The 26,571-nt window shown below is 38.3% G+C and overlaps 1 protein-coding gene across 1 annotated transcript; it reads right to left on the bottom strand.

Annotated features, from left to right (window-relative positions):
- Positions 1-25,713, bottom strand: UBE2W (ubiquitin conjugating enzyme E2 W). The gene is made up of 6 exons (XM_072411048.1): positions 25,606-25,713; positions 15,528-15,619; positions 7,793-7,895; positions 6,080-6,235; positions 4,650-4,725; positions 1-3,480 (listed from the first exon to the last, which is right to left on the bottom strand). The coding sequence occupies exons 1-6, from the start codon at positions 25,618-25,620 to the stop codon at positions 3,467-3,469; spliced, it is 456 nt and encodes a 151-aa protein (XP_072267149.1). The 5' UTR covers positions 25,621-25,713; the 3' UTR covers positions 1-3,466.
- Between the last annotated feature and the right edge of the window lie 858 nt (positions 25,714-26,571).

Genomic DNA, 26,571 nt, shown 5'->3' with positions numbered 1-26,571 from the left:
TAATATAAGGAAAATAATTTATTTGACAAAGAATATTCCATAAGACCCAACAATTAGTTGTGTTAGAGCATCAGCGGTATCTGGTGTCAAGAGACATTTATAGCCCCCAGCTCTGCTCTGCTCCTCCTCCTTCATGCAAAGTCTAAATATCACCTAACAGCCTGGAAGAGACCATAACCAAAAATGTGCTCACAGTGTTTCTTTTAACAGACAGTTCTGCCTATTGTGTAAAGAAGCAGAGTAGCTCTTGTACTACACAATCACAGATACAACTGTGTCACATTCAGAAATCTTTGAACAAATATTAATTTATAATAAATATTTTAATTTATTTTAAATACATGGAAAATTAAGCATATATACTACAGAATGGAGGACATATGTCCAACAAGGAATGAAGGGTGGTGATAAATCCCTCAGTTTTTGAGTGGCCTGTATGTCTCCATGATCAAACTGTGGCCGTCCAACAGGTGTGCTATGCACAATAAAAGCTTACTTTCCAATTCTACCAAAAGGAAGAAATCAAATTAAAAAAAAAAAAAGTTTCCAAAACAAATGAAATTTACAAATTTAATAAATAGAAGTATGTAATAAGTATGCAGTCTGAGCCTAACCTCTCTGCTCTACTGTCTTACGGTCTGACATTACTGGGCTACGCATATCTAATAGCAAGCAGATACTACTGGTTTTAAGTATCTCCTGTTGGACAACCCCACTACAAGAAGGCCCTTATATAACTAGTTATGAAAGGAAAATACAATGTATGTTCTGTTGTCACAGGAAGGGTGATTTTTGTGCCTGGTCATGGTGCTACAATTGTATGTACTCACTCACCAGTCTTGGGGATACTCTCAGTTTGTCATTTACCATGATTTATTCAATATTAAAAAGCAAAAAATGCCAGACATATTTTGGTAATTTGAAGACTACAGATTGCTGTGCTGCAAAACGAGACTATCATCTAGACAGAAGTGGCAGCAAATTAGTTCTATTTTGTAGTTCCAACAATACAGAGGCCAATACGATGAGCAGCCATAACCCTCATCTTCCTCAGCAGTCTGACTGTAAACAAAAGTCTTTACCGATGAGCTAGCCATTGAAAAGGCACCAGTTTAAAGGCCACATTTGTGAATGGCTAACGTGGTGCTGGACCCAGCTCTGATGACTAATGACTAAAAATAAATGCAACTAATTTGCCTGACCTTGTTTTTAGATTATGCACTAAATTCAGTAAAGAACTGAAAAATCCAAAATAATAAGATTACAAATAGGGATAACTCTGAGCAACATGACTTTTTATTTCCCCAGTAGTGAATGTTACCATGTACTAACCAAAGGAATTATTTTACAGCCAATAACATTTTTCAGTGTGTCTACGTCTAGCAAAGATTGGCATCATTACTGTATTTATGGACAAAACTTTTTTGGGTTAGGAAGAGAACACTTCCATATTTTTGTCCTGCTGAGAGATTTCTCTTCACTTGAGGACAACAGGAAGTGAAGAAAACATCACCAAAGTAATTCGGATTTCCATCTTAGTCAATAGTAGATTTTCCCCCACAGGAAGATTTCCCTTATCCTGGTCATTCAGAACTTTACAAGAACAACTATGAACACAACTTTAGTAACTCTAAAGAAGAGGAGCATTGACTGAGTCATTTAATAATAAATCTATTTTCTCTGTAAATAAATCTTTATATGACTTCATGGGTTCTACATTTCTAAGAATAAAAAAAAATATATGACAAAATTCTCTCTCTAAATAAAGTTTTGTATTAATTAAACATGACATAAAACAATGACCAGAAAGAAAACAGTGACAAATGTTTTTTAAACAAATATTTAACAGAGCAGGGCTCAAGTCGATGAAAACCTAATGAAGCATTAACTAAAAGAAAAAGCGAGAAATAGTACTCAGGTAAGTTTGCCACTATTTCTCATATAAAGCCCTGAATAGTGTTACCCTCACCTATAAACATTGGTGCCACCATTTTGTAGACCCAAGATTTTCCCAATATTGCAGCTTAATCACAGACTAACAATATACCCATGTCATTAGCTCCCTAGTATGCCGAAAGGCCGAGGAAAATTAATGGTTTGCTTTGGCTGGGATGGAATGAAGCTATGACCCTATGCTGAACTGGGAATCTTTGTGTATGTGTATTTGAAGCCTTAGCTGAAATCTGACATCTTGACCAGTGCCGCCCATCCCACTTATGTTGAATAGGTTCAGCTTCATTGATATAGAACTTTAATGCAACCTGTGTCATAATGGCAGTTTACAACAAATGCTTGACACACAGGTACTCTGCTTTAAGGACAGGTTCCGTTAGGGATCTGTCAAAGCTTTGCAATCATAACTTTTACTATTCCCACTGTAGCCATAGGTGGGTCAGATGTGCTAGATATACCAAGCAAACTAATTAGGTGGTGCTAAGGACATCCAAAGAAAGACAATCTGGTTAGTTCATAGTAACCGGAAAATTAATATTCTCTCTCATACTGAACTAGGAAAATAGGTTTGCTATGGATAATACAGACAGCAATATCGCTTTCAACAGACTCTGAAAACTGAGCTCCCTGACCAAGCAGTGATGTGAGTGATAACAGCAGTACTATCACTGTCCATAGTAATATATGGAGAAATAGGTATGCTGTTGCAGAACCTTATCACAAACACTGTGGAAGTATGGGAGACCTTCCTAATGGAGTTGTGACCTATTCTAGGACCTAATGCTGCCTCTTTTCACTCAAACAATGCAACCATGGGGCATGGGTTGTGTCTGAGTCCACAAAATGACTGTCTGGTGTGTACAGGCAAGAAGTCCACTTAATGTAATCTAGAACCTAGCATATCTCACACACTATATTCTAAACTTCATCAACAGGTATATATATACAACTTATATATTTTACTGCATGGGATTGAGATTTTTGTACCTGTTCATTCACAAAACCACCTGACATAAAGGAAACAGGTTAATAAATATACACAGTTCCTGTTTCGCCGTTTTTCAGGTCAAGCATGTTCAGCCATGGAGCCACTTTCATGGTCACAGTGCAAGGTATCCAGGTGTCATGGATGGCAATGTAATGCTGGAAGCATTCTTTCTTATCCCAATGCATTTGGTAAACATATCCAGTAGGCCCACTCATGCATTTATCATTGTTATTGCACAATACATGAGGACCTGGGAAATCGTGGAAAGCGTAAGAGAAAATAAAATGGAATTTTGTCCTGACATCTGCATTTATCCAGTATGACTAACAAAGCATGTCAGCTGCATGTGCTGAGACAGCTAGTAACATGCGCCACAATGCACACTAGTAAAAATGCAGTAAAAAGGAAGTAGTCTTCATTTCCTTCAGTCACCTCCAGTCCAGGGTTAAAGTTCAAAGACATGAAGGATCAAAGTGCTCATGTATTCAGTAGGTTATCTTCTTCTAGAGGGGCTTAAAACTGACATCAACATGTGTCATCTGTCAAGAGAAAAACAGAAGGTAATGTGCACCACAAACTTACAAACATAAAAGCCAAATGCATAAATAAAAATAATGCAGTTTGAGCAATAATCTACATATATATTAAATTTGTATCATCTTCAATAACAAATCTCCTTCCACCTTTCCCCATCCTTTACACTATTTGAGTAAAAAAAAATAGATATTGGTAATATCTTTAATCCAGAGCTGCAATAATTAAAAAATGCCCTTTAACTTCAAGGAGAGGAGTAGATGGGCTACTCACTTTACCTAGAGTGACCTGCTAATACCTTGACAGACTTCAGAAGAGAGTGGAGAGCTTTTCCATCTGCAACATACAGCGAACAGATGTAAAACTGTTTCATGGTGCTTATATTTTCCTGCTTACCAGATGGAGCTCAGCTTGTCTTCTCAGTGTTTGAAATGTGGGGCCACAAAAGCTGACGTATATCATATGATTTGGAGCTGCCCCAGTATCAAGCATTTCTGGAGACAAGTTGCATCATCTGCATCCACACCTAGTAAATTACTTACCACTATTCCCACCTGGGCAATTTTTGGACCACTGACCCTACAGGGAGTACAAATTACAAAAGGATGTGGAAAGCGCTTGTCAATACTATCATTGGCAGCCAAAACCATACTGCATAAATCAATAAGTCCGGACCCCCACCCTCTGCATCATTTTGGAAAAGTTCAGGTATTTCAAAGGGAATGGATAGAGGCTTCCTTGGAGCAAGAGGTGAAGGTTAATACCTTCTTGGAGAAATGGGCTCGTATATTACTATTTTATCTTTATCTACAAAAAATGCATTGTATCAACATTTGACCAGTCATTGTGGTAAATTGTCTGTTATCTAATATATTCACTGCCAAGTACGGTCACTTATTCTATTTGCCTATAATAGGTTAACATATTGTCTCCTTTTTGTTCTCTGCTTGTTTGGATATAATGATGATATATGTTTACATTTTTTCATTTCACACACAAAAAAAAAATAATAACCTGGAAAACATCGGAAAGGAAATCTTGCAAAACCACTGGCTGGCTCGAAAAAAATAATCAAATGCAATATGTCCTTTTACAACCAGTACACAAAATAAAGAAAAGTCACTGCAAGAGAAAATGCATTTAAGCACAATGATGTAGAACCCTATACACTTACCATGGTACCACCATTTTGTTTTCTTTGGATTTTTGTTGCACGTTCTTACATAAAAGGAATTATCTGGAGGTCGTCTCTAAAAAACAAAAACAAAATACAAAAACGAATTGTCAAATAGAGTTTAAAGGAGCAGAATAATGTAGATTCTACAGTACTAAAAACGCATAATTACATGAGGGTAGAAATTTCATCCCACACAATAAGATCATAATGGTTGCTGACAAGCGCTAGCTGAGACAACTCTTCTGAAGCATTGCGGTTAAAATCTAGGTTACATTCCTGAGTCAAGAATAAAATGACCTCAATTTGATCTCCACGCAGATAATAAAGTAAACCTTCCCAGATTATAGAAAGCTGCCATCAAAACAAGCCTAGTAATAAAATGTTATTTATTAAGCCCAGATAATTTTTGATGCAGGCCTGAGGTAGCTAAAGCAAGATCCGTTTCCCTAGCTTGAAGAAACAACTAATATAATTGTTGTCATTATGTTGGGACAGTTTCATTTCAGCTGGACAGAAGGTACAAAATATTGTATTCTTTTTCTGAGTTTTCAACACAAAAACAAAAATTCTAATTGTTCTATAAATATTACTCAGTATTTATAAAGAACTGACATATTATGCAGCACATTACAAAGTGCATAGTCATGTCACTAACTATGCATCAAAAAGGCTCACAATCTAATGTCCCTACCATAGCCATATGACTAATAAAGTCCAAGGTCAGTTTTTTGGGCGAAGCCAAGTAACTTCCCTTGCATGTTCTATAAAGTAAACCCAGAAATAGCATTGCACTATGAGATAGCTCCCATCTATAAAATAGGTGAGGTAGGAGTATGTGGCTCCTATATACACAGCTAGCTATACAAAACTATAAACAGCACAGACGATTTTGGTCTGTTCCCATGGCAGTGGTCAATTAGTTTGTGAAGTTAGCCTTTAGATCACCAGCTGCTGACAGCAAATGGCCAATATGACATGTAAATATGCATCACTGACTCTTGTATTAGGAATGACATCTAACAAAGTCAAAGTAATGTATTCTAGAACATCAACTGTGTGTGTGTGTGAAATCACATGCGTCATAGACTCCATGTTTTCTGCACATTAGAATGGTTTACATCTGTTACTGAACATAAACCACATATGTGTACATAAGATAACTCACCATTACAACTAAAACACAACCTGAACCTCACTCTAATACACAACACTCACACTCCCTGCAATGTTGTTGTTTGGAACATTGTGCTCTGCAATATCTGAATTCTTGCTTTACTTTTTAGACAGCCTATTTCCAAACAATAAAAAAATAAAAGGTAATAAAGATTTATTTAGAAAGTTAATTTAAAATGAATAGTTTTCCTTAAACTGGGTTATTCGTTTAAAGAAAGTAAGGAATTTAAAGGTGATTACTTTACAACTTTTACCTTTTCTTTGCAGCTAGACAGCATGCTGATTATGCTAAGACACACGGATTGCACAGATAGTGCAGGAGACCAGTCTTCCGTTAAAATAGATAAACAGATATGACCGTTGCTATAAACATGAGGATGGACAGGGATATTATCACCGGTGAACATAACCTGAAGGAAAAAAAACAAACAAACATATTTTAGGACCTTATCAATAGTCTACAAATGATGTACAACCTACAAGGAACGACTGATAAAAACTCTCCTAACCAGACACTAATGCTACATAGAAACGTTTGATAATCTCCACAAACTCTGACACATGTACAGTGGTCCCCTGATTAATGAATGACTGATCGGGAATAACTGATGTTCACTCCTATGGAGGAGAGGCACAGTGGCAAGCATAGGTCTTAAGTCTTGTGATCATGCACAGAAAAGTCCCATTCACTCCCAAGGACCAGCTGTCTGTTATAGAGTCACAAACAGAATGTATCTCAGTAGGAATGACAGGTATTATCTCTGTGCACATACAGCCAACAGCAAATTAAATGTAATTGAAAGAATAACTGTACAATCGCAGTGAGAGATGACCACTTCCCCTGTTTGCTGCTAGGGTGCCCCATGGATGGATCCAAAGCTCATGTTAGAGATGCAGACATTTTGTACACCCAGAAGTGTCATATGATTCTACCACAGATTATAGATCAGCAAGAGAAGAAACATCAGAGGTACAAGGGTCTGGGGGAGTAATTGGTTCCCCCACGAGGTGGCCATATCAGAAAGGCTGACCTGGAATATTAGGTTAGAAAAATCTGCCAATAAATTTGATAATAACTAAAAGATAAAAATAAGTAATTCAGTCTTCAGACCTCCTAACAAACTTCCCTATATGTCATGTCCAATCCTTAACAATCCGCAGCAATGCCATATCACCTCCTGAACTGTGGCCTGAATAATACAATTTGAACTTGGCAACACCAAAATTTCGCAATTAAAGACATCCTACAAGTAAATAAAATTAATTTCCATTTAACTCTTTATTACCCTTAGTTAACACTAATCAGCTCCAACTATTTTTTCCCCTTAATCAAAATCAGCAGACAAAATGGCTATTACTTTTAGCATTGTTTTTAATTTAAATTTGTTTGTAATTTTAGTAATTAGTGTTGCAGAAAATTAGCACAATTAATGTATGTGTTTGCAAACAACTAATATTCTATATTTCAGAAACATAATTTTACTGTTATTTTAAACGTGACATATTATAGAATAAAATGTATACTCCGTTTATATTAAATATATTTTTGTTGCTAACAATGGTCACAATAGGAAAGATCTGAGAGTTGAAATAGTTAATAAAGGTTAGACTGTAATTCTCATTATTCAACACTCATTTACTACTATACCACACCTTTCAACAAGTTGCTCTGGAAACAAAATATCACCCATAAATAATATCAGTGGCCTAAAGCCAAATTCCAACCCATATTAAAATAAACTCGGAAGGTTTTCTATAGTTGTCTGTATTTGCTTTGGGGAAATTTCCGCTTGCAGCAGGGACTTCAACAGCAGTAACATCTTTTGCAGTATCTGTTCTGTACCAGAGCACCCTCAGTGTTAAAGGCACAGACCGAATATTTTATCTACGTGTCTGTTGGCAATTCATTTCACATCGGCCTAATTAACATTTAGGGAGAAGATTTTTTATTTGACATTTGACATTACCTGAGGGGAATCAAAGGGATATCGGCTGCTGAACTTAAATAAAAGTTGAAACTTCTCTCCTTCATATAATGTTCCCGGTGCTCCTTCCATATCTACAATCCATCTGTCAACAAAAGCAATACACAGATCAATGCATAGTAGAACAAAAACTTGAAAATCAAGTTCAATTCATAGATTTGTTCTTTTCATAAATGTATTCTGCCTAAAACAGACATTGGGACTGGTTTATTTTCAAGTTAAGGCAAAGATTCTCAACCTGCTGGGGGAACCCCTTGAAGTATCTTTCAGACCCTCAGGGAACCCTTGCTATAGTTACTACACCTGCAGCTCACCGTATATTAATGTGGTGGTCAGTAGGGTGAATCCCTCTAACATTGCTGGCAGAGAGCAAAAAAAGTCACTGGTTTCAGATAAATTGAGTCTCAAATTGCCAATGGCTCAAGGAACCCCCCAGCATGCTAATGCATACATAAGTTTTTTGTAACTACTCAAAGGTATCAGAAGTATCACCACCCCAAAAATGCTTTTATTTTCTCCTTGGACACCACGTTGGGTCCTGGACTGTTACTTTTAGATGTTTCATGAATGTATTGCTTTTTCTCATAGCTCAGCTTATCATCTTGTAAGCTGCCAAAAAAATTCAAAGATCACAGGGGAGACAGGCGAGACTTGGGAAAATGCTTAAACACCTTGCAGCAAATTGATGAAATACTTTCAGATTGGGACACTCAGAAAGACCTAAAAAAACTGTCCTTATTCAGTTACTTGGCAAGAATTCAGGACTACTTACCTATGATAAAATTAAAGATTGAGTAAAAAAAATAAAGTAATATTAACAAAATATGTACTATAGCATAATGGGAAGTGTGAGGCTAAATTCAGAGTGTATTTGGCAACATTTACTTCAATTTCACATGGAAAAGGGTAAAATGATTTGGAGTTAAGGCTGCAAATAATTATGATGTTGCAGATTTGCAGTTTTGGGATCCAGGCCCGAAGTGTCGTAGAAGAAATGTGTGGGTCAGGCACTCCTCCCCTTTTCCAGGCCAGAATATGACAGTGACTAAAAAGGACCTGGCTGATGATAAAAAAAACAAATTGATTTCTGAAACAGGAGAGTTGGGAGCCAGTGGCGAGGTGTCTCAGTCAGAAAGGCTGTGGGAAGTCTTGAGAGCAAGGAGGTCTCCCAAAGATTGGGGCTGTTAGACCAAAATGTCTACAGGAAATATCATACAGAGAAAGGTGGGCTAGAGGCTGAAATTTATGTTTTTATGATAAACTGTGATAACACTGATTCTCTGTGAGAGGAGGGTAAAAAACCCAGGATGTTTTTTTTTTTCTGCTCATGTTTCAGAATGAATAAAAGTAGGCAAAGTGCTCTGAAATCCTACTTTGTAGTCCAGACTACCTCTATGCATTTGATACACACCGTTGCGGCATATGATGATACAAACTTGTAGTTAGTGATAGGATCTTACATTGACCTTTTGATCTTTATTTAAAAATAAAAATGCCTGGGGGAGGATCACCTAGTCACAAACCTGTCATGCAGAAAACACTAGTTATCACAGGCTTCACATCATAGCAATACAGAATGTGGTGTGGCTTATATACACTGTGGTGCTCTCCAGTCCTTCATGCATAAGAGGGTGTTTTTTCTGTGTATTGTACTATTGAAAGACCTGTTAATGAAAAACTGACTTTTCATGTTACTGGTTCTTCATACACCAGAGATTATAGAACTCATGGTTATGAGGGTTTTCTTTCTGGAAATTGCTACAATTATCTCCAGTCACAGGAATTGCTGCATGCTTTGTTCTGGGTCCTGGTCCTCTGAGTACAAGCTCCAAGTAACTGGAGCACACATAATCTCTCAACAGGCATGACATACATATCATGTGTTCTTAGGAAACTGAGAACGGAGGTGTGTTCTTATTTCTCCAACATGAATGATGTGCAGGAACCAATTTTTGCTACAATATATTACAGCAATGAATTGTGAATGTGGTAACCTCACTTCTTCGGCCTACAATTTCCATTTTTTAAATTTATACCCACGGAAATAAGAATATATATGATATCATATTGCCAGATTTTCTGCGGGCCACAGTCAAATTTTCAAACTAAAATTTGATATGCATGTCAGTTCTAATATTTTCTGTTGATTCAGGTAGGTGGTTATTGCTGAAAGGGACAGATGATGTTCCTTCTGCAATAACACCTCTTACCTGCCTGAAGTATGAGGAAAATATGTAAAAAGGCTGAGATGGCAGCATCAGCTTTGGTTACCAGGAAACCCAGCACTCCCGTTTTCCTTTGCGTGTGCGGGGATGAATGAATTCCCAATCAAGATGGCTGAAGATTGTTGCTGGGAGAAAGAAAGAAGTTGGCGCCTAGTTAGTATAGATAGTTCCCGCAGGGTTTAGTTTTGCTTTACTGATGCCTATATTTAAATGTACTAGTTGCACAAATGTGAAGGCTTTAAACATATTTGCAGACTGGGAGTTCTCATATTATTGGCTATAACCTTGTTCCAGGATCATACAACAGAACCTAGAACAGAACATAACAAAAAACAGAAATATCATATTCCAAACCAAATATGCAAAGCAGCCCATGTTATATTTTTCAGCACAAGTTTCAGTTAAATTGTCCTTTAATTAGTGCAGAAGGTACTTCTTCATTCTGTAGCTCAGCTCCCCACTTTGAGCAGTGACTTAGAACATTAAAAGGAGAAAGAGAAAATTGCAAACACCAACCCTTACTGCAATTAATTGTTCCAAAGGTGATGAAACTACAAAGAATAGTGAGGGTGCGATATCATTTGTACCACTTGTTAGAAATACTTTGTATCTGAATGTCAATAGCCACCATACGTTACCCAAAGATCACATGGTCATCAAAAAGGGGGTCCTAGACAAGCAGTTTCAACACGTGCCAAGCACTCCTCAACCAAACTTCCAAATTTGCTGGGCAGAGTTGCATGCAAGGTTTGGTTAAAAGCAAGGTATTCCTAAATGAGTGGGAATGGAAATTTATGGGTATTGAAGAATAATCCTTAAATGTAGAAATCAAGCACTGGAAATATTCTGCCTCCATGGTGAGTAATTTTTACCCTAGCAGTCATGCTGTGCAGTGGACTCCCCCCTCTGCCATTTACCTATGTCTTTCTGTGACTTTTCCAGATTGGTAATGATACAAATAGAAAACTAAAAACAATGTCTTGATGAGCCCCTCTCCTGCATTCTCCTAGGTGTCTACAACAAGAACACAGTCAGCAATATGAAACCTATTGGTGAATCTAACCTTACCAGGCTCACCTAACAATATAGTGCTTTAATTCTGCCTGTGGCTGCAATGGGACGACATCCTCCACTACCTCTTCAGTTCTGTCAGCAGAACAAGAAGTAAAAGGAGAAAATAGCAGCAAAGATAAAACGAGTAACATATGTGCAAACCTTTTTTTATGTCTTTCAGGATTTGAAGTTAATGGTAAAAGCAAATATAATCAAGCTGTCCTTATTAAATTCTGTTTGGAAAAAACTACCTCCCCTGGTATGTAAATAAAAAGGCTTGAAAAGCTTGAGTAACAGATCAACTTCTACAGAAAGGAAACATTTTCCATATATATGTCAGGGGATTTGCTATCTTATAAAATACAAACTATTATGTGCTCTGGTATGTGCTCTTTGTGCAGTGATATATTAAACATTGATGTAACACTCAAAAAGCAAACCAATTATTACATACATAATTTCTGGGAGTTAAACATACCACAGAAGCTGGAATACTGGAACAACCCTTGGCTGAAAATCCTGGCTTCCAGAAATGTCAGCTATAATTATTTTGTAAGAGCATGGTGTCACAGTGAGTAAATGTGAGATGTTCTATAGTGTCTGTGACATCTAATTAGCAGCTACTGAAAAATCCTGATATTATTGCCACAAAGCTTTTTATTGTTTTCATGGACAGAAACAGTTTAATTGTCAACATGATACCCAGGGAAATTCTTTCTGGTGTTTGTTTAGGCAACCAGCAATTTAGAGCAAAGAGGATTGCCATGCATATGCAGCACCGATGTACGTTTGACATACTTAAAATTCAGCAAATGACTTTCTTTTATCACTTAAAATTTTCAGTTAATATTCGCTATTGCATGTGGTCCCCCTTTTGTTCTGCATTGTATCTCAGTGAAAAGGCCATCTTGGTAGGGCTTTGCTTCCTCACATCAGAGCCTCCAACAAAAAAAAAAAAACAGACTAGAGATAGCCTGAGTAGAAGTATCTAAGATCTCATACTACAGATATACAGCTATAAGGTTCAAGGAACAGGATGGTCTAAGCACACTCACATAGCAGGTGTTCCAATCCTTTTTTTTAGGAAGCTCTGAAGACAAAAGTTATATCTTAAGGACACTGTGTGAGCACAATAAAAATATGTTAAGGTAGTCCATGTTAACCAGTAAAATAGAACTAGCATTAGATATGTTTTCATGTAATGTGAATTCAGTTTGTATTTCTTCTCTAGGAGGTCATAGTACTTTCCATGTCTATCTTTCTTGGTCCACAGAAGGTCAGCACCATCAGTAAGGACCTAAAGCTAATTCCTTGAGTCAAACTTTAGCCTTTTATTCCAATATGTGTACATATGAACTTATGCAGAGGAGGAGGACTTTGCTCCTACCAACACTTTCCCAAACTCCTGTTAACGATCATGCACTGCTTACATCATTAGTATAGTTTAGAGCATTTGCACAGTGGAATACTTGGAGTTGTTGTGTGTGTTGTGTTAAAGAACTTTGCTGTACAGTGGTAGCTTGGAAGAATTTTTACAGCTGCTTACAGAAATATGTGTATGCTACAAGGCTTAAGAGAGCAACAACATTCATTTGTAGCTCCTACATCAGTATGGCCACATTGCGGCTCAAGGGAGTTCCTGCAAGGCAACCTATTAGCAGAAAACACAAGAATTTACTATGTACACACATGCAAAAATTGTCATTGGCAAGGATCTTTCACGATCCTTTCCAAAGACTGCACGATGCAAGAACGAGTGCTGTACATACAGCACCATTCTTCTGCTCTATCGATAAGGGTGGGGGGAAAACGATGGAACAGCACCCTGCTGCGCTCTCTCTGCTTCACTTCCATTACGATCGTTCATCATTGATCGTCTGTGGAACCGCCAGGACGGTCATTCGAACGATGGATGACAAGCTCTGTATACATGCAAGATTCTCATCCGATATTGGCCCTGAGGGCGAGAACCATTGCACGTGTGTACCTAGCCTAAATGACAGTATGCAAACTAAAGGATGCATCAAATTAGTTACATGTGTGACTCTAAAATATGCTTTGTGTCAGTCTACATTGTAAAAAGCCAAAATTGCTTTTGGTGCTACAATTCATGCAGTCATATTAAGGTAATAGGGGCCCTCCTATTTAAATCTATATTGTTTATTCAGAAATATAAAACAAAAGAGAAAGTTAATAAACTGGGTAACCAAGAGGTTTCCCAGCATTTCACTACTAAAAATGTTGAAGAAACCACCAAGTTGTCTCATCACAAACTAATGAGAGGGGTTGAAGTGTTAGCATTTAGCTGGCAGTGCGGTTGCACTGAAGTCTTTAAGTGGGTGCTTAGACACTACATTCACCATCTTAGATGCAGTAGGCTGCTCAACTGCTTTTTGAAACATATGCAAGGTTAACCAATGCATTCTCACTTCCTTTAGCCATCAAGTTCCTAAAACTGCTCCACAGTGGATTTCAAGCAAAATCAGGAAAAGTTTATCAAAATTCTAACATCCAGCAGTTCATATTGGGTGCCCAGTTGTGTCGGTCTGTGTACAGCTTAACTGGTGCTATTACTGAAGACAATAAACATGGCAATATTGAATTTATCGGGCCATCATATTAATTTGAACACTAACTGACTGAATCCGCAAATAAAAATTACATTTTTAATTAGAAGCATTGAAATATCTATATGGGTGACATACTCCTTTCATTTTGGGAGTGTATCTTAAATGTCTATTTCATTGTTCATAATTGCTAATAGATTTTATAGAATGGCTACTCATGACTGTCTTTTCTATTTGTGTACCATCTGGAATGGAGTTTAATCTACTATCCTGGCATCTGTCTAATCCAGGGAGCTCTAAAAATGGCTGTGATTTCTATTTTCAGAATCCATGCAAAGACACAGAAGGGCAGTATGCATGTTAATGTAAACTACATCAATCTAGAGGCAACAAAGTCTCCCCTAAAAGTATCATTTACCTCTCCAAACAGGGTTTCCTCCTATTGTTACCTGGCTATACAATCTTATGTACTAGTCTTTAAAACAATGTATTATATTACCTGTACAATTCTCCTTTACTATCTATTACTTTGTACAGCACAACAGGAAATAATTGAGCTATAGAAATCTTATAAATGCCAACAGAATGTAAATAACAAAGACACATACAGGCAGAGAACATGGTGTTTGTAGAACAGATTGTATTATTAGGAAGCCATAACTCACAGCAATACAAAGGTATAGAGAGGGGAAGTGAATTACCTTTAAACATTTTTAATCAGGATAAAGACAAAAAGTATGTCAGCTGCAAACAAATAAAGGATTACCGATTATACAACAGGAGAGATCAGTAAATTCCCATTTGGTCTATTACATATACTATTGAAAGTGGGGTTATTATAGTACCTAATAAGTGCAAAACAAATAACTGTGGGTCCTGTCAAAGCTTTTCCCTCTTTGTTATCCCAAAGAGTCTTATCATCCCTCCCAGTTCTTAATGTGGACTACAAAAAGTATATTCTCTGTTGTGGAGATAGGGGAGAGCTGGCAAGGTTCTGTAGTTTTGCAAGAAACAAATATTTTCATCTGATTTTAGTCCATAACAGGAAATTAAGAGGGGATTGAATTTCTAGTGCACAGTCCGCTAAAGCAGATGGTCTGCTTGTACTCTGTGGTTCTCCACTGATATTTTTCTGTTTTGGCAGCAAAATTAGACACTAAATCTGTAACAATTTGGATATATTGTACAGATGGGCTGCATATTTTGTATTGTTCCCTGACACACACATAATATTCAGCCACACAGAATTTGTAATCATTTACATGAAAGATTAAGAATCTAGTTTTTTTTTTTCCCAGATAGTGTAGGACCTTGAAAAAAACACAAAAAGAGAACATACAAAAGAATGTTGGTAATAGCAGAACGCAATACTAAACGGAGGAACACTGACATAAGACAATCAGCAATTTAAATTTAGTGACAGCTCAGAAAATAAAAGGAGCTTAGTTTAAAAAAAAAAATATTTTTCCAACTTCAACACGTAGGAGTTATCATTTGAGGTCTAATGGTGCCAGGCTATAAAAAGCCCAGGAATGGATGGAGCAAGAAGTGGGGATGGATATCTATCCACACAAATATCTGTCCAGACTAGATTAACAAAATTTCCAGCCGACTGGAGGAAAAGTGGAGCTCACCCAGTTTAATTGAATGACTTTGCTGAATTATTCTTTTTGGAAACGCAAAACTAAAGGAAACAAATTCAAACCAATTACAACTTTTTTCAAGCTCCTATTCCAGAGCATTGGACACAATGTTTATCAAGAATGCATTTTTCAGCTATAAAATGTCTCACCTAGCCACACCAAACATAATATCAAATACAATGTCCACTTAAGTAATACTAGAAACTTAGCTTGGACTGATTTTACTTACTGCGTAATAGAATTCTGAACACTCTTTTCATTTAATGTCATTCCGGGTGGTGGCTCATTTTGTAAAGCCAACAATTCCTTTTGGAGCCGTTTCTAAAAAATATAAAATAGTGGGCGATATGGTTATATTTCGATTTTGGTTTACGTTGTATTAAGATTTTCACACACACAACATAAAATCTCTCCATATAATAGGTAAATGACAACATATTCACTATATAGACATAAACCCCTTTAGTATGTATAATATGGTCAGATAGGTCCAAACTACTAAATTGGTCTCATTGACCCTACCTGTCTACACGACCCACAATTAGCATTTAAAGTGGAACTAAAGACCCAATTTATTGCCAGGGATACCCGGAAATCCTGGTTTCTCTTGCATATGCTGGGAATGAATAAACTCGCTATGTCATCCCACCCAGAAACGAACATGGCCAAAGATATAAAAAGGGAGAAGATGGTGGTGCCCTGCGATGAAACAAGGACAGGTGAGTATCGCGGGGGTTTAGTTCTGCTTTCATTTAGTGAGGAACGATAACAATGTACACTAACAATGCGCCAACATTCATGAAAATACAGAATCTGAAGTTTTAGGTTCCAGGGTTCTTATATCCCAGTCTGCTGTTACTATTGGTCCTCAGTTAGGGATTGGCATCAAGGGCTTTATATTAAAGTTTACGTTACCGGTTATGTGTTAAGATTAGGTTAACTGTTGAGGATGTAGAAGGATAGGTAAGTGTTACAGAAGCCACATATGTATATCTATTAAAATGGGTAAATGATGCATTGTGCGAATGGTAGCTTGTCATACATTCTTTGATATATTTGACAATTATCAGACAATGCTAAACATTTTCAACTAGCATCCAATCACACAAACAGATCAAGGCAACCTATTAGCAGCAAGAGTGGGAGAATCAAAACTGCCAGTGGTGACTTCGATGAACAAGTCTGCAATTTTTTGTTTTGTTTTTTTTTTGGCACTCCAAGCTTGTTAAATACTTACAAAAGAAAAGTTAATTAAGAGAAGACAAAAGTCATAATAATGAAAATGACAATCATAAAAATTTGAGTACGCAGGCAATACAAACAATATCAAAGCTTGGAAAGAGAAAAAAAGTTAAGCCTCCAGGAAGGAAAAGAGCCACAGTACATATAGATCACTATATACTGCCTACTATCTGGCATTTGTTAAATGAATCACATGATGACATGTATAAGAGAAGGGTATTATTCTACATAATAACAAAGTCAATAAAGTCTTCCAAGCTGAAGAATCGAGATTTATTTTGCTGCATTATATCCTGCAGAAAAACATACAATGCCTTTTTTAATACACAGACAGAAAAAGTTAGCAAAATGATTATTTATGTAACGCCTTGGAATAATGAACCATTTGTATTATTTGGTAACACACAGCAATATGTATGAATAAAATCATCTGAGGACACAGTATGCAAATATTTCATCAGGTCATTCGAAATGGGGACTCTCTTCCTCACAGCTGGAAGAATGAATTGCCTATCTGGGGATTTCATCTACTGCTTAACCTTTTCAATTCATCTGCTGTGCCATGCTTTGTAGCTTACAGGATAATGGAAGAAATGTGTATGCAATGAAGACCCATTACTTCCAAATCACAGCCCAAGAGACTGTGTCCGATGGCCTAAATACAAATAACCTGACTTTAGTAAAGAAATGACAGACATTACATAGTATAGACAGATACAAATGAACTAATGTAGAACAGAGGCTATAGAGAGGTGAGAATTGCAACAAAACAACAATCCTATGATCACTAAGACCTGCCATTATGTACTGCAAATAATGTGATTTTAGTATGAAACCTTGGACTGTACCAGTAGTACCTCTAGCATATGCTATGGCTATACTATATTATGTAATACATTTTACTATTAGAGCAAAAAATAAAAAGCTTATCATTAAAGAAAGCCCCACAACAAAGCAAGACCTTCCTGTTTAGCGCAGCAGTAATATTTCAATTTGCATGCTTTTTATGAAGTGCTCGGGGTCTATTCACTCCACAAAAGTATTATTATTAATAAACAGGATTTATAGAGCTCCAACTAATTATGCAGTGCTGTACATCAAATAGGGGTTGCAAATGACAGAGGAATACAGTGACACAAGAGGAGAGGACCCTGCCTCAAAGAGCTTACAATCTAGGAGGTGAGGGAAGTAACACACAATAGGAGAGGGGATATGTAGTGGTGGAAAGTAGTTACTGTTTTAAAAGACAGAAGAAGATGAATAGGCAAGTTAAGAAAAAAAAAGGGGGGGTTTGAGTGCTTTTTTAAATTTTTTCTCTCACCTAACTGTACATAAAGAGTCCTTCCTACCCCACCCTCTCTGATTTTCACTTCATTTGAAGTCCACTCTGTCCAACTCTTTAGCCCCTTACCCCTCATTGTTACTGTTGTCTACCACCCTCCTGGCCAGTATCACAAATTGTGGATAACGTTGCATCCTGGCTCCCACACATTCTTTCCCATGACCTGCCCACCCTAATCCTTGGTGATTTTAATGTTGCAATGGATGAGCCTAACCTTCCCTCCTCAGCCAAACTGCTCTCCATTACCTCCTCATTTGGACTATTTGCAATCCCTATTTAATGTACAGCGCTGCGTAATATGTTGGCGCTATATAAATCCTGTTTAATAATAATAATAATAATAATAATAAATGAGCAGAAAGTAGGAGCAAGCCGAATAGGACCAGGAAGACCATTCCAGAGAGTTGGGGCAGCTCTAGAAAGTGTATGGATGTTTTGCTGTGGTTTATCGACTCTCAGTGCAAGAGCACAGGAAAATAATTTTTCAATGTGCCCAGTTCACGCCAATACATAGCTGTGATGTACACTGGGCAAAAATGGCACATGCTACAATACAGCTCAATGGGTTGCATCACAGTACACACAAATAAAGCAGACCTTCCATGCAACTATTATACAGTATTTATATAGTGCTGACATATTACACAGTGCTGTACAAAATCCATAGCCATACCACTAGCTGTCCCTCAAAGGGGCTCACAATCAAATGTCCCTACCATAGTCATATGTCTTTAATACAGCCTAAGGCCAATTTGGGGGGGAAGCCAATTAATCTAACTGCATGTTTTTGGAGTTTGGAAGGAAACTCCCAAGTTAGGTAGCAGGAAAAATATTTTTAGTTTTTGGTTTTAGCAAATCAAAATTTTTTAAGCCATATTCACCTTTAATTCAGAGATTTTATCTACTGCGTTTTTTTTTGAATGTCCTTAGTCAGATTGGCAGAATTACTGAACCAACTTCCTGGCCTTTCCCAGTCTGTGACTGGACAAAAAAAGGGATGCAGCACAACAATGAACTCATCTCTCTGCTCTATCAGCATGCATCTCCATGAAACAAGAATTCATTGTCTCCATAAAGGACTACAAACGCTGAAATTCAGGTATGTACAATGTTTGAATTTGCAGAGAACAATTGTATAAATGTGTGTGATTAGACTGCACATGGAATATATGAATTTAGAATGCATGCCGATCCAGAGTTCTGACTTCAGTGTGACTTCACTGGCGGCATACTTGATCCATGTTATTGACACTAATGTCACAGCCACAGCATTGGCATTGCAGCAAGACAACAATCAGCTCTGGTATTATTCTCAGTAGAAGTGTTCTATACAGAACTGCACAATAATACATTTTCTACAGACTTTATATAAACCTTGTCTATTAAGAACAAACTGCAGCAAAAAAAAATGTGTGACAATCTTGTACCAGAACGAGCAAAATGATTGTCTTTGTAGCATAGTACAGTAAATGATACCAATGAAGGCTTTGTTGCTAAACATTATGATTCACCCTGGATACAAAAACACTTTGTGGAAAATTCACAGTAAAAGCCAGATTGTTGTGATTGACGATCCTTATCAAGTCTACATTTAACTAAATTGAAGTCTGACACTTTATTGGACTACTTTTTCATTTTACAATGGCAAAAAAAATAAAAAAATAAAAATAAAAGTGCAAAAGTCACACAACCTGCTGTATGTATATTATGGCCGTGTAGCACAAATCAATGGTCAGTGTAATTTAGTGCAGTGTTTTTCAACCAGGACTCCTCTAGAACTTGCTGGGACAGTTTGTGCCTCTCAGGTACCACTGACACCAATGATCTTGTTGGCTATCCATATTGGTAACAATCTTCCCACTGACCACCACACTATTATACTGTGAGCTGTGGAGTTAGTAATTTTAGCTGGGGTTACTAGAATACCTGAAAGTTATTTCAGGCTGAGTTAGTTATTATACTTGCTAATAAACAGTGTTCTTTTTATTGATAAATAGAGAAACTGTTTCAGTTAAGGGGGGGGGGGGGGGGGTATATATGTTTTGGTACAGTCACAATATGTTCCATCAAATATAAAAGATGACACAAGAACCCAATATATTGTGACTGCACAGCCATTGTGTTGTACTGCAAAAGAGGAAGAAGAATCTGAATATGTAACAGATATAGCTGCCTCTACATACAGTGAATACAAACTAAACATTATTAGAAAGAAATGGCTAACTAGAACAATTTTGACTGTGAGTGGGGAGCTCTGAAAGAAGTACAAAGTTCTGTTTTTGCACTAAAGGTTGCTGAAAATCAGCCACAGATTGATCAGGGTATGTATAATCTTGCTGCCCTGTGTGTTACCACAATGTGTTATTGCAGCTTCATACCCTTCATTAACTCCAATGCCATAGGAATTGTCTAATGTAAGCACAGCGGGATGTCAGCCCATGGACTGAAAGGTGTGTCTGGCTGTGTAAATACAAGCTACAAAATGACAATGTACACACACTGGTGTAAATGGTAAAAGCTGTGGCAGCCTGAGATTTTCTTTTTCTCAAAGAATGAGACCAAATGTTCAGTAATCATAAAAAATAAAACATAATTTAGGAGGAGACATTTGATGGTAAGATTAGTGGTTACATAAAGAAATAAGCAGGCATGTTTTTACTGATTGTTTCACAAGATACCATATTTGTGTGCTACAGCAATGACTTCACCTAAGGAAGTCAATTTTAACACAAAAATACCGGAAGTAAATAAACCTTTGCTATGACCAACTAGCACAAAGCAACAGCTCTGCTTTAATCCTCCTGTGAGTTCATACTCACCTGTTCTTACTCCCATTGATGCACGCAGGAGAAGCTGCCCCATAAACAGCCATAAATATTAAATATACCAGGATATCAGCTTTATGTGAAATCCTTACAAAGCAGAATCAAATCTGAGGGGGGGTCTGTATTTATAAAGCAGTGAACCTGACAAATCAATGAAACATTCCCAGGTGGAGAATCAGTTACAGTCATTGAGCCTGGAAGATTCACTGCTTGATAATTAGACTCCTTGAAATCAGGAATGCTTCTATAGCTTTGCAGTGTTGTCAGTCTTCCTTTCAGACAACATGTATAGCTATGAAGTTATGGTAAGCTGGTGACAAAGCTGTATTACCATATTACAGTTTAGAAAAGCAGACAGTAGCTACCTGGGAGGCCTGGATATGAAGAGCTGATACATGGAAATCCAAGACATTTCCCATTTATGTACTTCCAACCAAATGTTTGTGTGTTAGCTGACAGTTCAGCATTAAAGTGACCCGGTCAGGAGAGATGTATGGAGGCTGCCATGTATTGCTTCCTCCAAAACACACATTACCCGGATGTATTGGCTATCGGTACTTTTGAGTCACATGCAGACTTGTGCCATTACCAAGTGTCAGAATTTCTGATCTCTTACTTGATCTAGACTGTTGACTAAGAAGACAGTCAAGACTTTGGCTTTTTTTTTATAAAAAAAATGATCAGCAATGGCAGCTTCCATGATTCAGTGAAGACCTTGTATGTTTAACAAAAGTATTACCAGACATATTTACATTATATACAACTGTAACTTAAATTAGGTCTGCATCAATAAAATGAAGTGCTGTCATATTCATAAATGATTAGCATTCAGCTGCCTGTAAATACAGACTCAACAATTGTTCTGTGCAGCCTCATCTCAAGCCAACAATCTACTGAACTTGCAGCCAATTTGCCTAGCACACAATACACATGGAAGTTCGCAGTCCTCTAAGCAGGTGTGATTCATTATAGTAAATGATAGGATTCATTGGGGCAGGAAAAGACTCCTAAAGATGATCCAGTACACGTACCACATACTGTATGTGTCAGCTATAAATGTTCAGGCTAAAGCTGTGTATTGGTGACAGATCCACTTCTAAAGACCAATAAATCAGACACTGAATCATAGGATAAAAGCTGAAGATATGACAAAGAGATTATGTGACTACACCATGCATGTTAGGATAACACAGTCATGTAAATCTACTCACAGTAGAATCATTTATCAGTGTTCAACTTAGAATTTTTTTTAAGTGGAGTGGGAAGAAATTGTAAGCAGTTGGGGTGGCCCTTTATTGTATTGTGACCCAACTCTTCAGTAACCAACCCAAAAACAACCGTGTAGTTACTGAAAAAGCACAGGGTGGTGCGCCAACATAAAAAAGGGCTGGGGGGGAACACTGGTTTATAGTTCCATGTATTTTCTAAATTTCTGCTGCAGATGGTTGACATTCCTTGTCAACGTTTCTTGCAAGCTCTGCTTTAGCAGTTAGCATGGTTTGCAGTTGATCACACACATTGGGTGGTGACAGGGACTCTTTAGATTTCCTAGCACACAACGTCTTAAAGTGGAACTAAAGTCCTACTTTGAAATCTAGAGATCTGGCAGGTGTTTATTGCAGGCGATGTCCCTTCCGCAATACCTATTCTTACCTGATTGCCACCCAGCAGTCAAATTTCCTTTTTTTTGGCAAGGGATACCCGGCAATCCTAGCTTCTCTTGCAGGTGCTGGGACTGAATGCAATTATTAGTAAGTTCTATTATCAGTCTTGACAATCAGGATGTGAAAGAGAAGATGGAATCCTGGATTGTAAACTCTTCTGTGTCACTCTCTGTATCTGTCTGTCATTTGCAACCCCTATTTAATCTACAGCACTGCATAATATGTTGGCGCTATATAAATCCTGTAGTATTATTATTAATATTAAAAATAATAAAAAAGGAAGGTGGTGCCCGCAACAGAACAGGGACAGGTGAGTATCAACTGGGTTTAGTTCTGCTTGAAATCCTTTACCTTGAACCAAGAGACTATCCTAAAGTTTGCAGGTGTTTTAAAACATATACCACAGAGACTAGATTGCTGCACATAACACTAGGTGTACCACTGACGGATATAACCAGGTTACAGGAATTTACAGCTCTTTTTAAAGTTATGTATAAAGATCATAATGTGAAGAAGGAAGTTAGTAAAGACAGCTCAGATCTGATCTTAAACAGCTTTAATCCTGCAAGAGTAAGGATGGATAATTGTTTACACAACTACAGTAACTATTTTACATTATTTCTATGCTGCCAAAATACTTATTAGATCAGACACTAAACCTCAGCTCCCAGTCTGGGTGAAAGTTCCTGCTGGCTGGAGTGGTGATGCCACAAACCGAAGCAGCGATTCTGCTGCTTCCACATCCATTATGGCTCGCAGTGAGCAGAAGTTGTGGCTCACACTTTTGAGATCAGCTCCTCTTACCACAAAGTCTGACTGTGCCTTCATCTATAATGCCTACTAAAAGTATGCAGGGCAAATCACCAAGTGTCATATGACTACATTACATGCACCTAACCACAGCCCCTGCTGCAATTTCTTGCCAGGTTTGTTTTTTAGTAAGTTGGCAGGAGGGCCCATGACCCAATCGTAAAGAACCATTTTACTTTCATAATTTAAAAATACGTTTTTTATTGCCAGTAGCTGTTGGTTTCTTTACTGAAACTTGGTTTCTATTATGTGACTTAGACCTTCAGCTTAAAATGTACTAAAATGCCAGTCCAAGGTAAAGATTTTGGGCCCTGAAGCTTTTTGCCATAATGTGCATTTTTACACGGTATAGTCACACACAAATCTTACCATGCAAAGAGCCCTTCCCTTTCCTGCTTGGTGATATCAGCAACCACAAATTCTTCCTATGGGTTTGGAGTCCTATACTATTTGACTGTTTTTTTTTACCTTGACTTTATCTTTAGTTTGATTCTGGGTGAAGTTACTAAGAAGTGTTGAAGAGCACCTGTCATAATGCTTAGCACACTTGCACAGTGCACCAAACCTACCGCTTAGTGTGGCCTTCTCCAGCAATGGTCTGTGCATTCCCTCATCACTGTCACCATTCGGACATTTCCTTTTGATCTGGCCACTGATATTGGAACGTTTGTGCTGAGGTTACATTGCCCCGCCACCTAGACTGGCAGACCAGGTACCACAGGCAGGGTACACAAAAAGTTAGCTAGGAAAGTGAAAGGACTGAGACAGAGCATTCACTCAGCACTACAAATATCACTGCTTGTTTAATGTATGCTGAGTGGGATATTTTGGTCTTACTTCTCATCTTACTATTCCCCCTATAATAATAATAATCATTTCTCCAAGACTCAGGTACCAGCATCAAATAAATCTAAAATCAAACAATTCTCTCTGATGGCTGATTTTACACAGAACATTCAGGAATTGCTGGATGTGGGTGAATATGGAGAGAACATCAGGGATATCGGCTATTCTTGTGCTAGGGAGCGGTGTACATGGCTGGGTGTCAGGGGTACTGACCCTTTTAGGGATAAATGTTGAGAGGAAAGGCCTTGTTTGTAATGGAGGTCAGGGGTGACGGCTGTGTGGCTGAGGAGCAGGATAGAGTATGGAATAGTGATGAGAGGACGTCCATAGGATAAGTATCAGGGGTGTAGAAGATATTTGGGGGTCAACAGTATGAGTGGGCATCAGAGTTTCAGGTAAGCATGGTGTCGTTAGTATGATAGGGGTCAGGGGTGCAGAATGGGTATGCAGTCCATGGTATATATATGTGGGAGGTCAGGGTGAGTATGGGCTCAGTGGTATATTTGGGGGGTTAGGGCAAGGATAGGTATATGTAGGGGGTGCGGGACAAGCATTGGGTTCATGATATATGTGGGGGACAGGATGAGTATGGGGCTCTGTAGTAGGACTGGAGGTCAGGTGTGCAGAAAGAGTATGGTGTCCGTGGTATATGTAGTGCAGGGGTGCAGGATAGGTCTGTGGTATACACGGGTGCATGAGAGGTATGTGGAGGGTGCAGGATGAGTTTGGGTTCTGTGGTATACATGGGGGTTAGGGTGCAGGATGACACATAGGTATGTGGTGGTGGGGGGGGTTAGGGTAAAGAATAAGTATATGGGGGGAATGCAGGGTGTAGGATAGGGGTGTGTAGGTTGCAGGATGAGTGTGGGCTCGGTGGTAAGACAGGAGTTTGGGTCTGACTGTTAGGTGTGGGGTCTGTGGTATATGAGGAGGAGAGGTCAGTGCAGGGTGCAGGCTGGGTATGGAGGGGTCAGGGTTTCGGCTAGGTCTGTGGGGTGCAGGCTGGGTATAGAGAGGGGGTCAGGGTGTAGGATGCATGCTGGGTATTGGGGGGGGTCAAGTTTCAGATAGGTCTGTGTAGGGTGCAGGATAGGTCTGTGTAGGGTGGAGGAGGGTCAGGGTTTAGGATAGGTCTGTGTAGGGTGGAGGGGGGTCAGGGTTTAGGATAGGTCTGTGTAGGGTGCAGGATAGGTCTGTGTAGGGTGGAGGAGGGGGGTCAGGGTTTAGGATAGGTCTGTGTAGGGTGGAGGAGAGGTGTGAAGGGGGGGTCAGGGTTTAGTATAGGTCTGTGTAGGGTGCAGGCTGGGTATAGAGGGGGGCCGGGGTAGAGGCTAGGTCTGTGTAGGGTTTAGGAGGGGTCTGGGCTCGCAGGTCAGGTGTGCAGGTTGTGTCTGAGGTGACCAGGTAGCAGTACGAAGACTGATATCACAGCACGCAGTTTACCTGTCACAGACACAAACTACCTATAAACTAATAAAAGCAGCCCCTGTGTGAATGGCACTGTGTCGCTCCCCGCAGCCCCGGCATTAGAAGGTTGTATGTACGGGTCATCCGGATATACATTCGCGCAGCACTCACCTGCATTGACGCCATGATGGGATCCCGCCCCCTCCCTCCTGTGGTGACGTAACGCGTCACGTGACAGAAACGAAGTCCTCCCCGGCACGCGTGCGCTCAGGCTGTGTGCAGTGTTGTACTGCGCATGTGCAGCAGGGCAGGGGGAAGTTGGAGATGTGTGAATGGTGGCTGTGCTTAATATTCACACTCTGCCTTTATATTGCTTTTAGAGCACTGTAGGCTGGACTGAGACAATGAATGTATATGGTAGGAGCACAATAACTTACTAGTAGAGTTGGAGTGATTGTATATTCCCATAGCAAATTTTAGAACATGATCTTTGTTGACAAAAGGTTATTTTGTAAAGCAAACAATAATAATATTCATAAAGGTTATGCAGCTTGCTTTGCCAAATGAACCACACAGCCATCATCAAATATAAGATCCACCAATCAGAGCTCAGGGAACAAATCTTTAGATTGCATCTCATATATAACACAAAATATAAAGAAACTCTCCTGGGATGCTTGATAAATTAATATTTTGTGTTATAATTAGATAATACTTCATCCACTGATCTGTGAAGAAGTAAGATGGTGCAATATATATATATATATATATATATATATATATATATATATTTATATACATTATAAAATATTTTTTGTATTTTTTCCTCCATTGAATTATTAAACACCTTGTTAAATTGTTCTTCTCCTTTTTCCAGGATTCAATGACGTGATGATTGCTGGCTTCACCTATTGTATTTTAAATCTGTGATCAATCCTATATGTAGGCCATACACTGTTGTTTGATGGGTTTACATTTTCTTGTATATGGCAATTTACAGGTAATGACTACAGCCTACTACCTTTACTAAGTATACTTGTAACTAAATCACACATTTGATATAGCTTGACTAGGTGACAGGCAAGTGACCTCTTTGACCCCTATCCAAGTTCACCTTATTTCATTCTAAGTGTAATG

Source organism: Pyxicephalus adspersus, chromosome 5 (assembly GCF_032062135.1).
Source record: "Pyxicephalus adspersus chromosome 5, UCB_Pads_2.0, whole genome shotgun sequence".
Lineage (NCBI taxonomy): Eukaryota > Metazoa > Chordata > Amphibia > Anura > Pyxicephalidae > Pyxicephalus > Pyxicephalus adspersus.
This window is presented reverse-complemented; position numbering and strand designations above follow the sequence as displayed.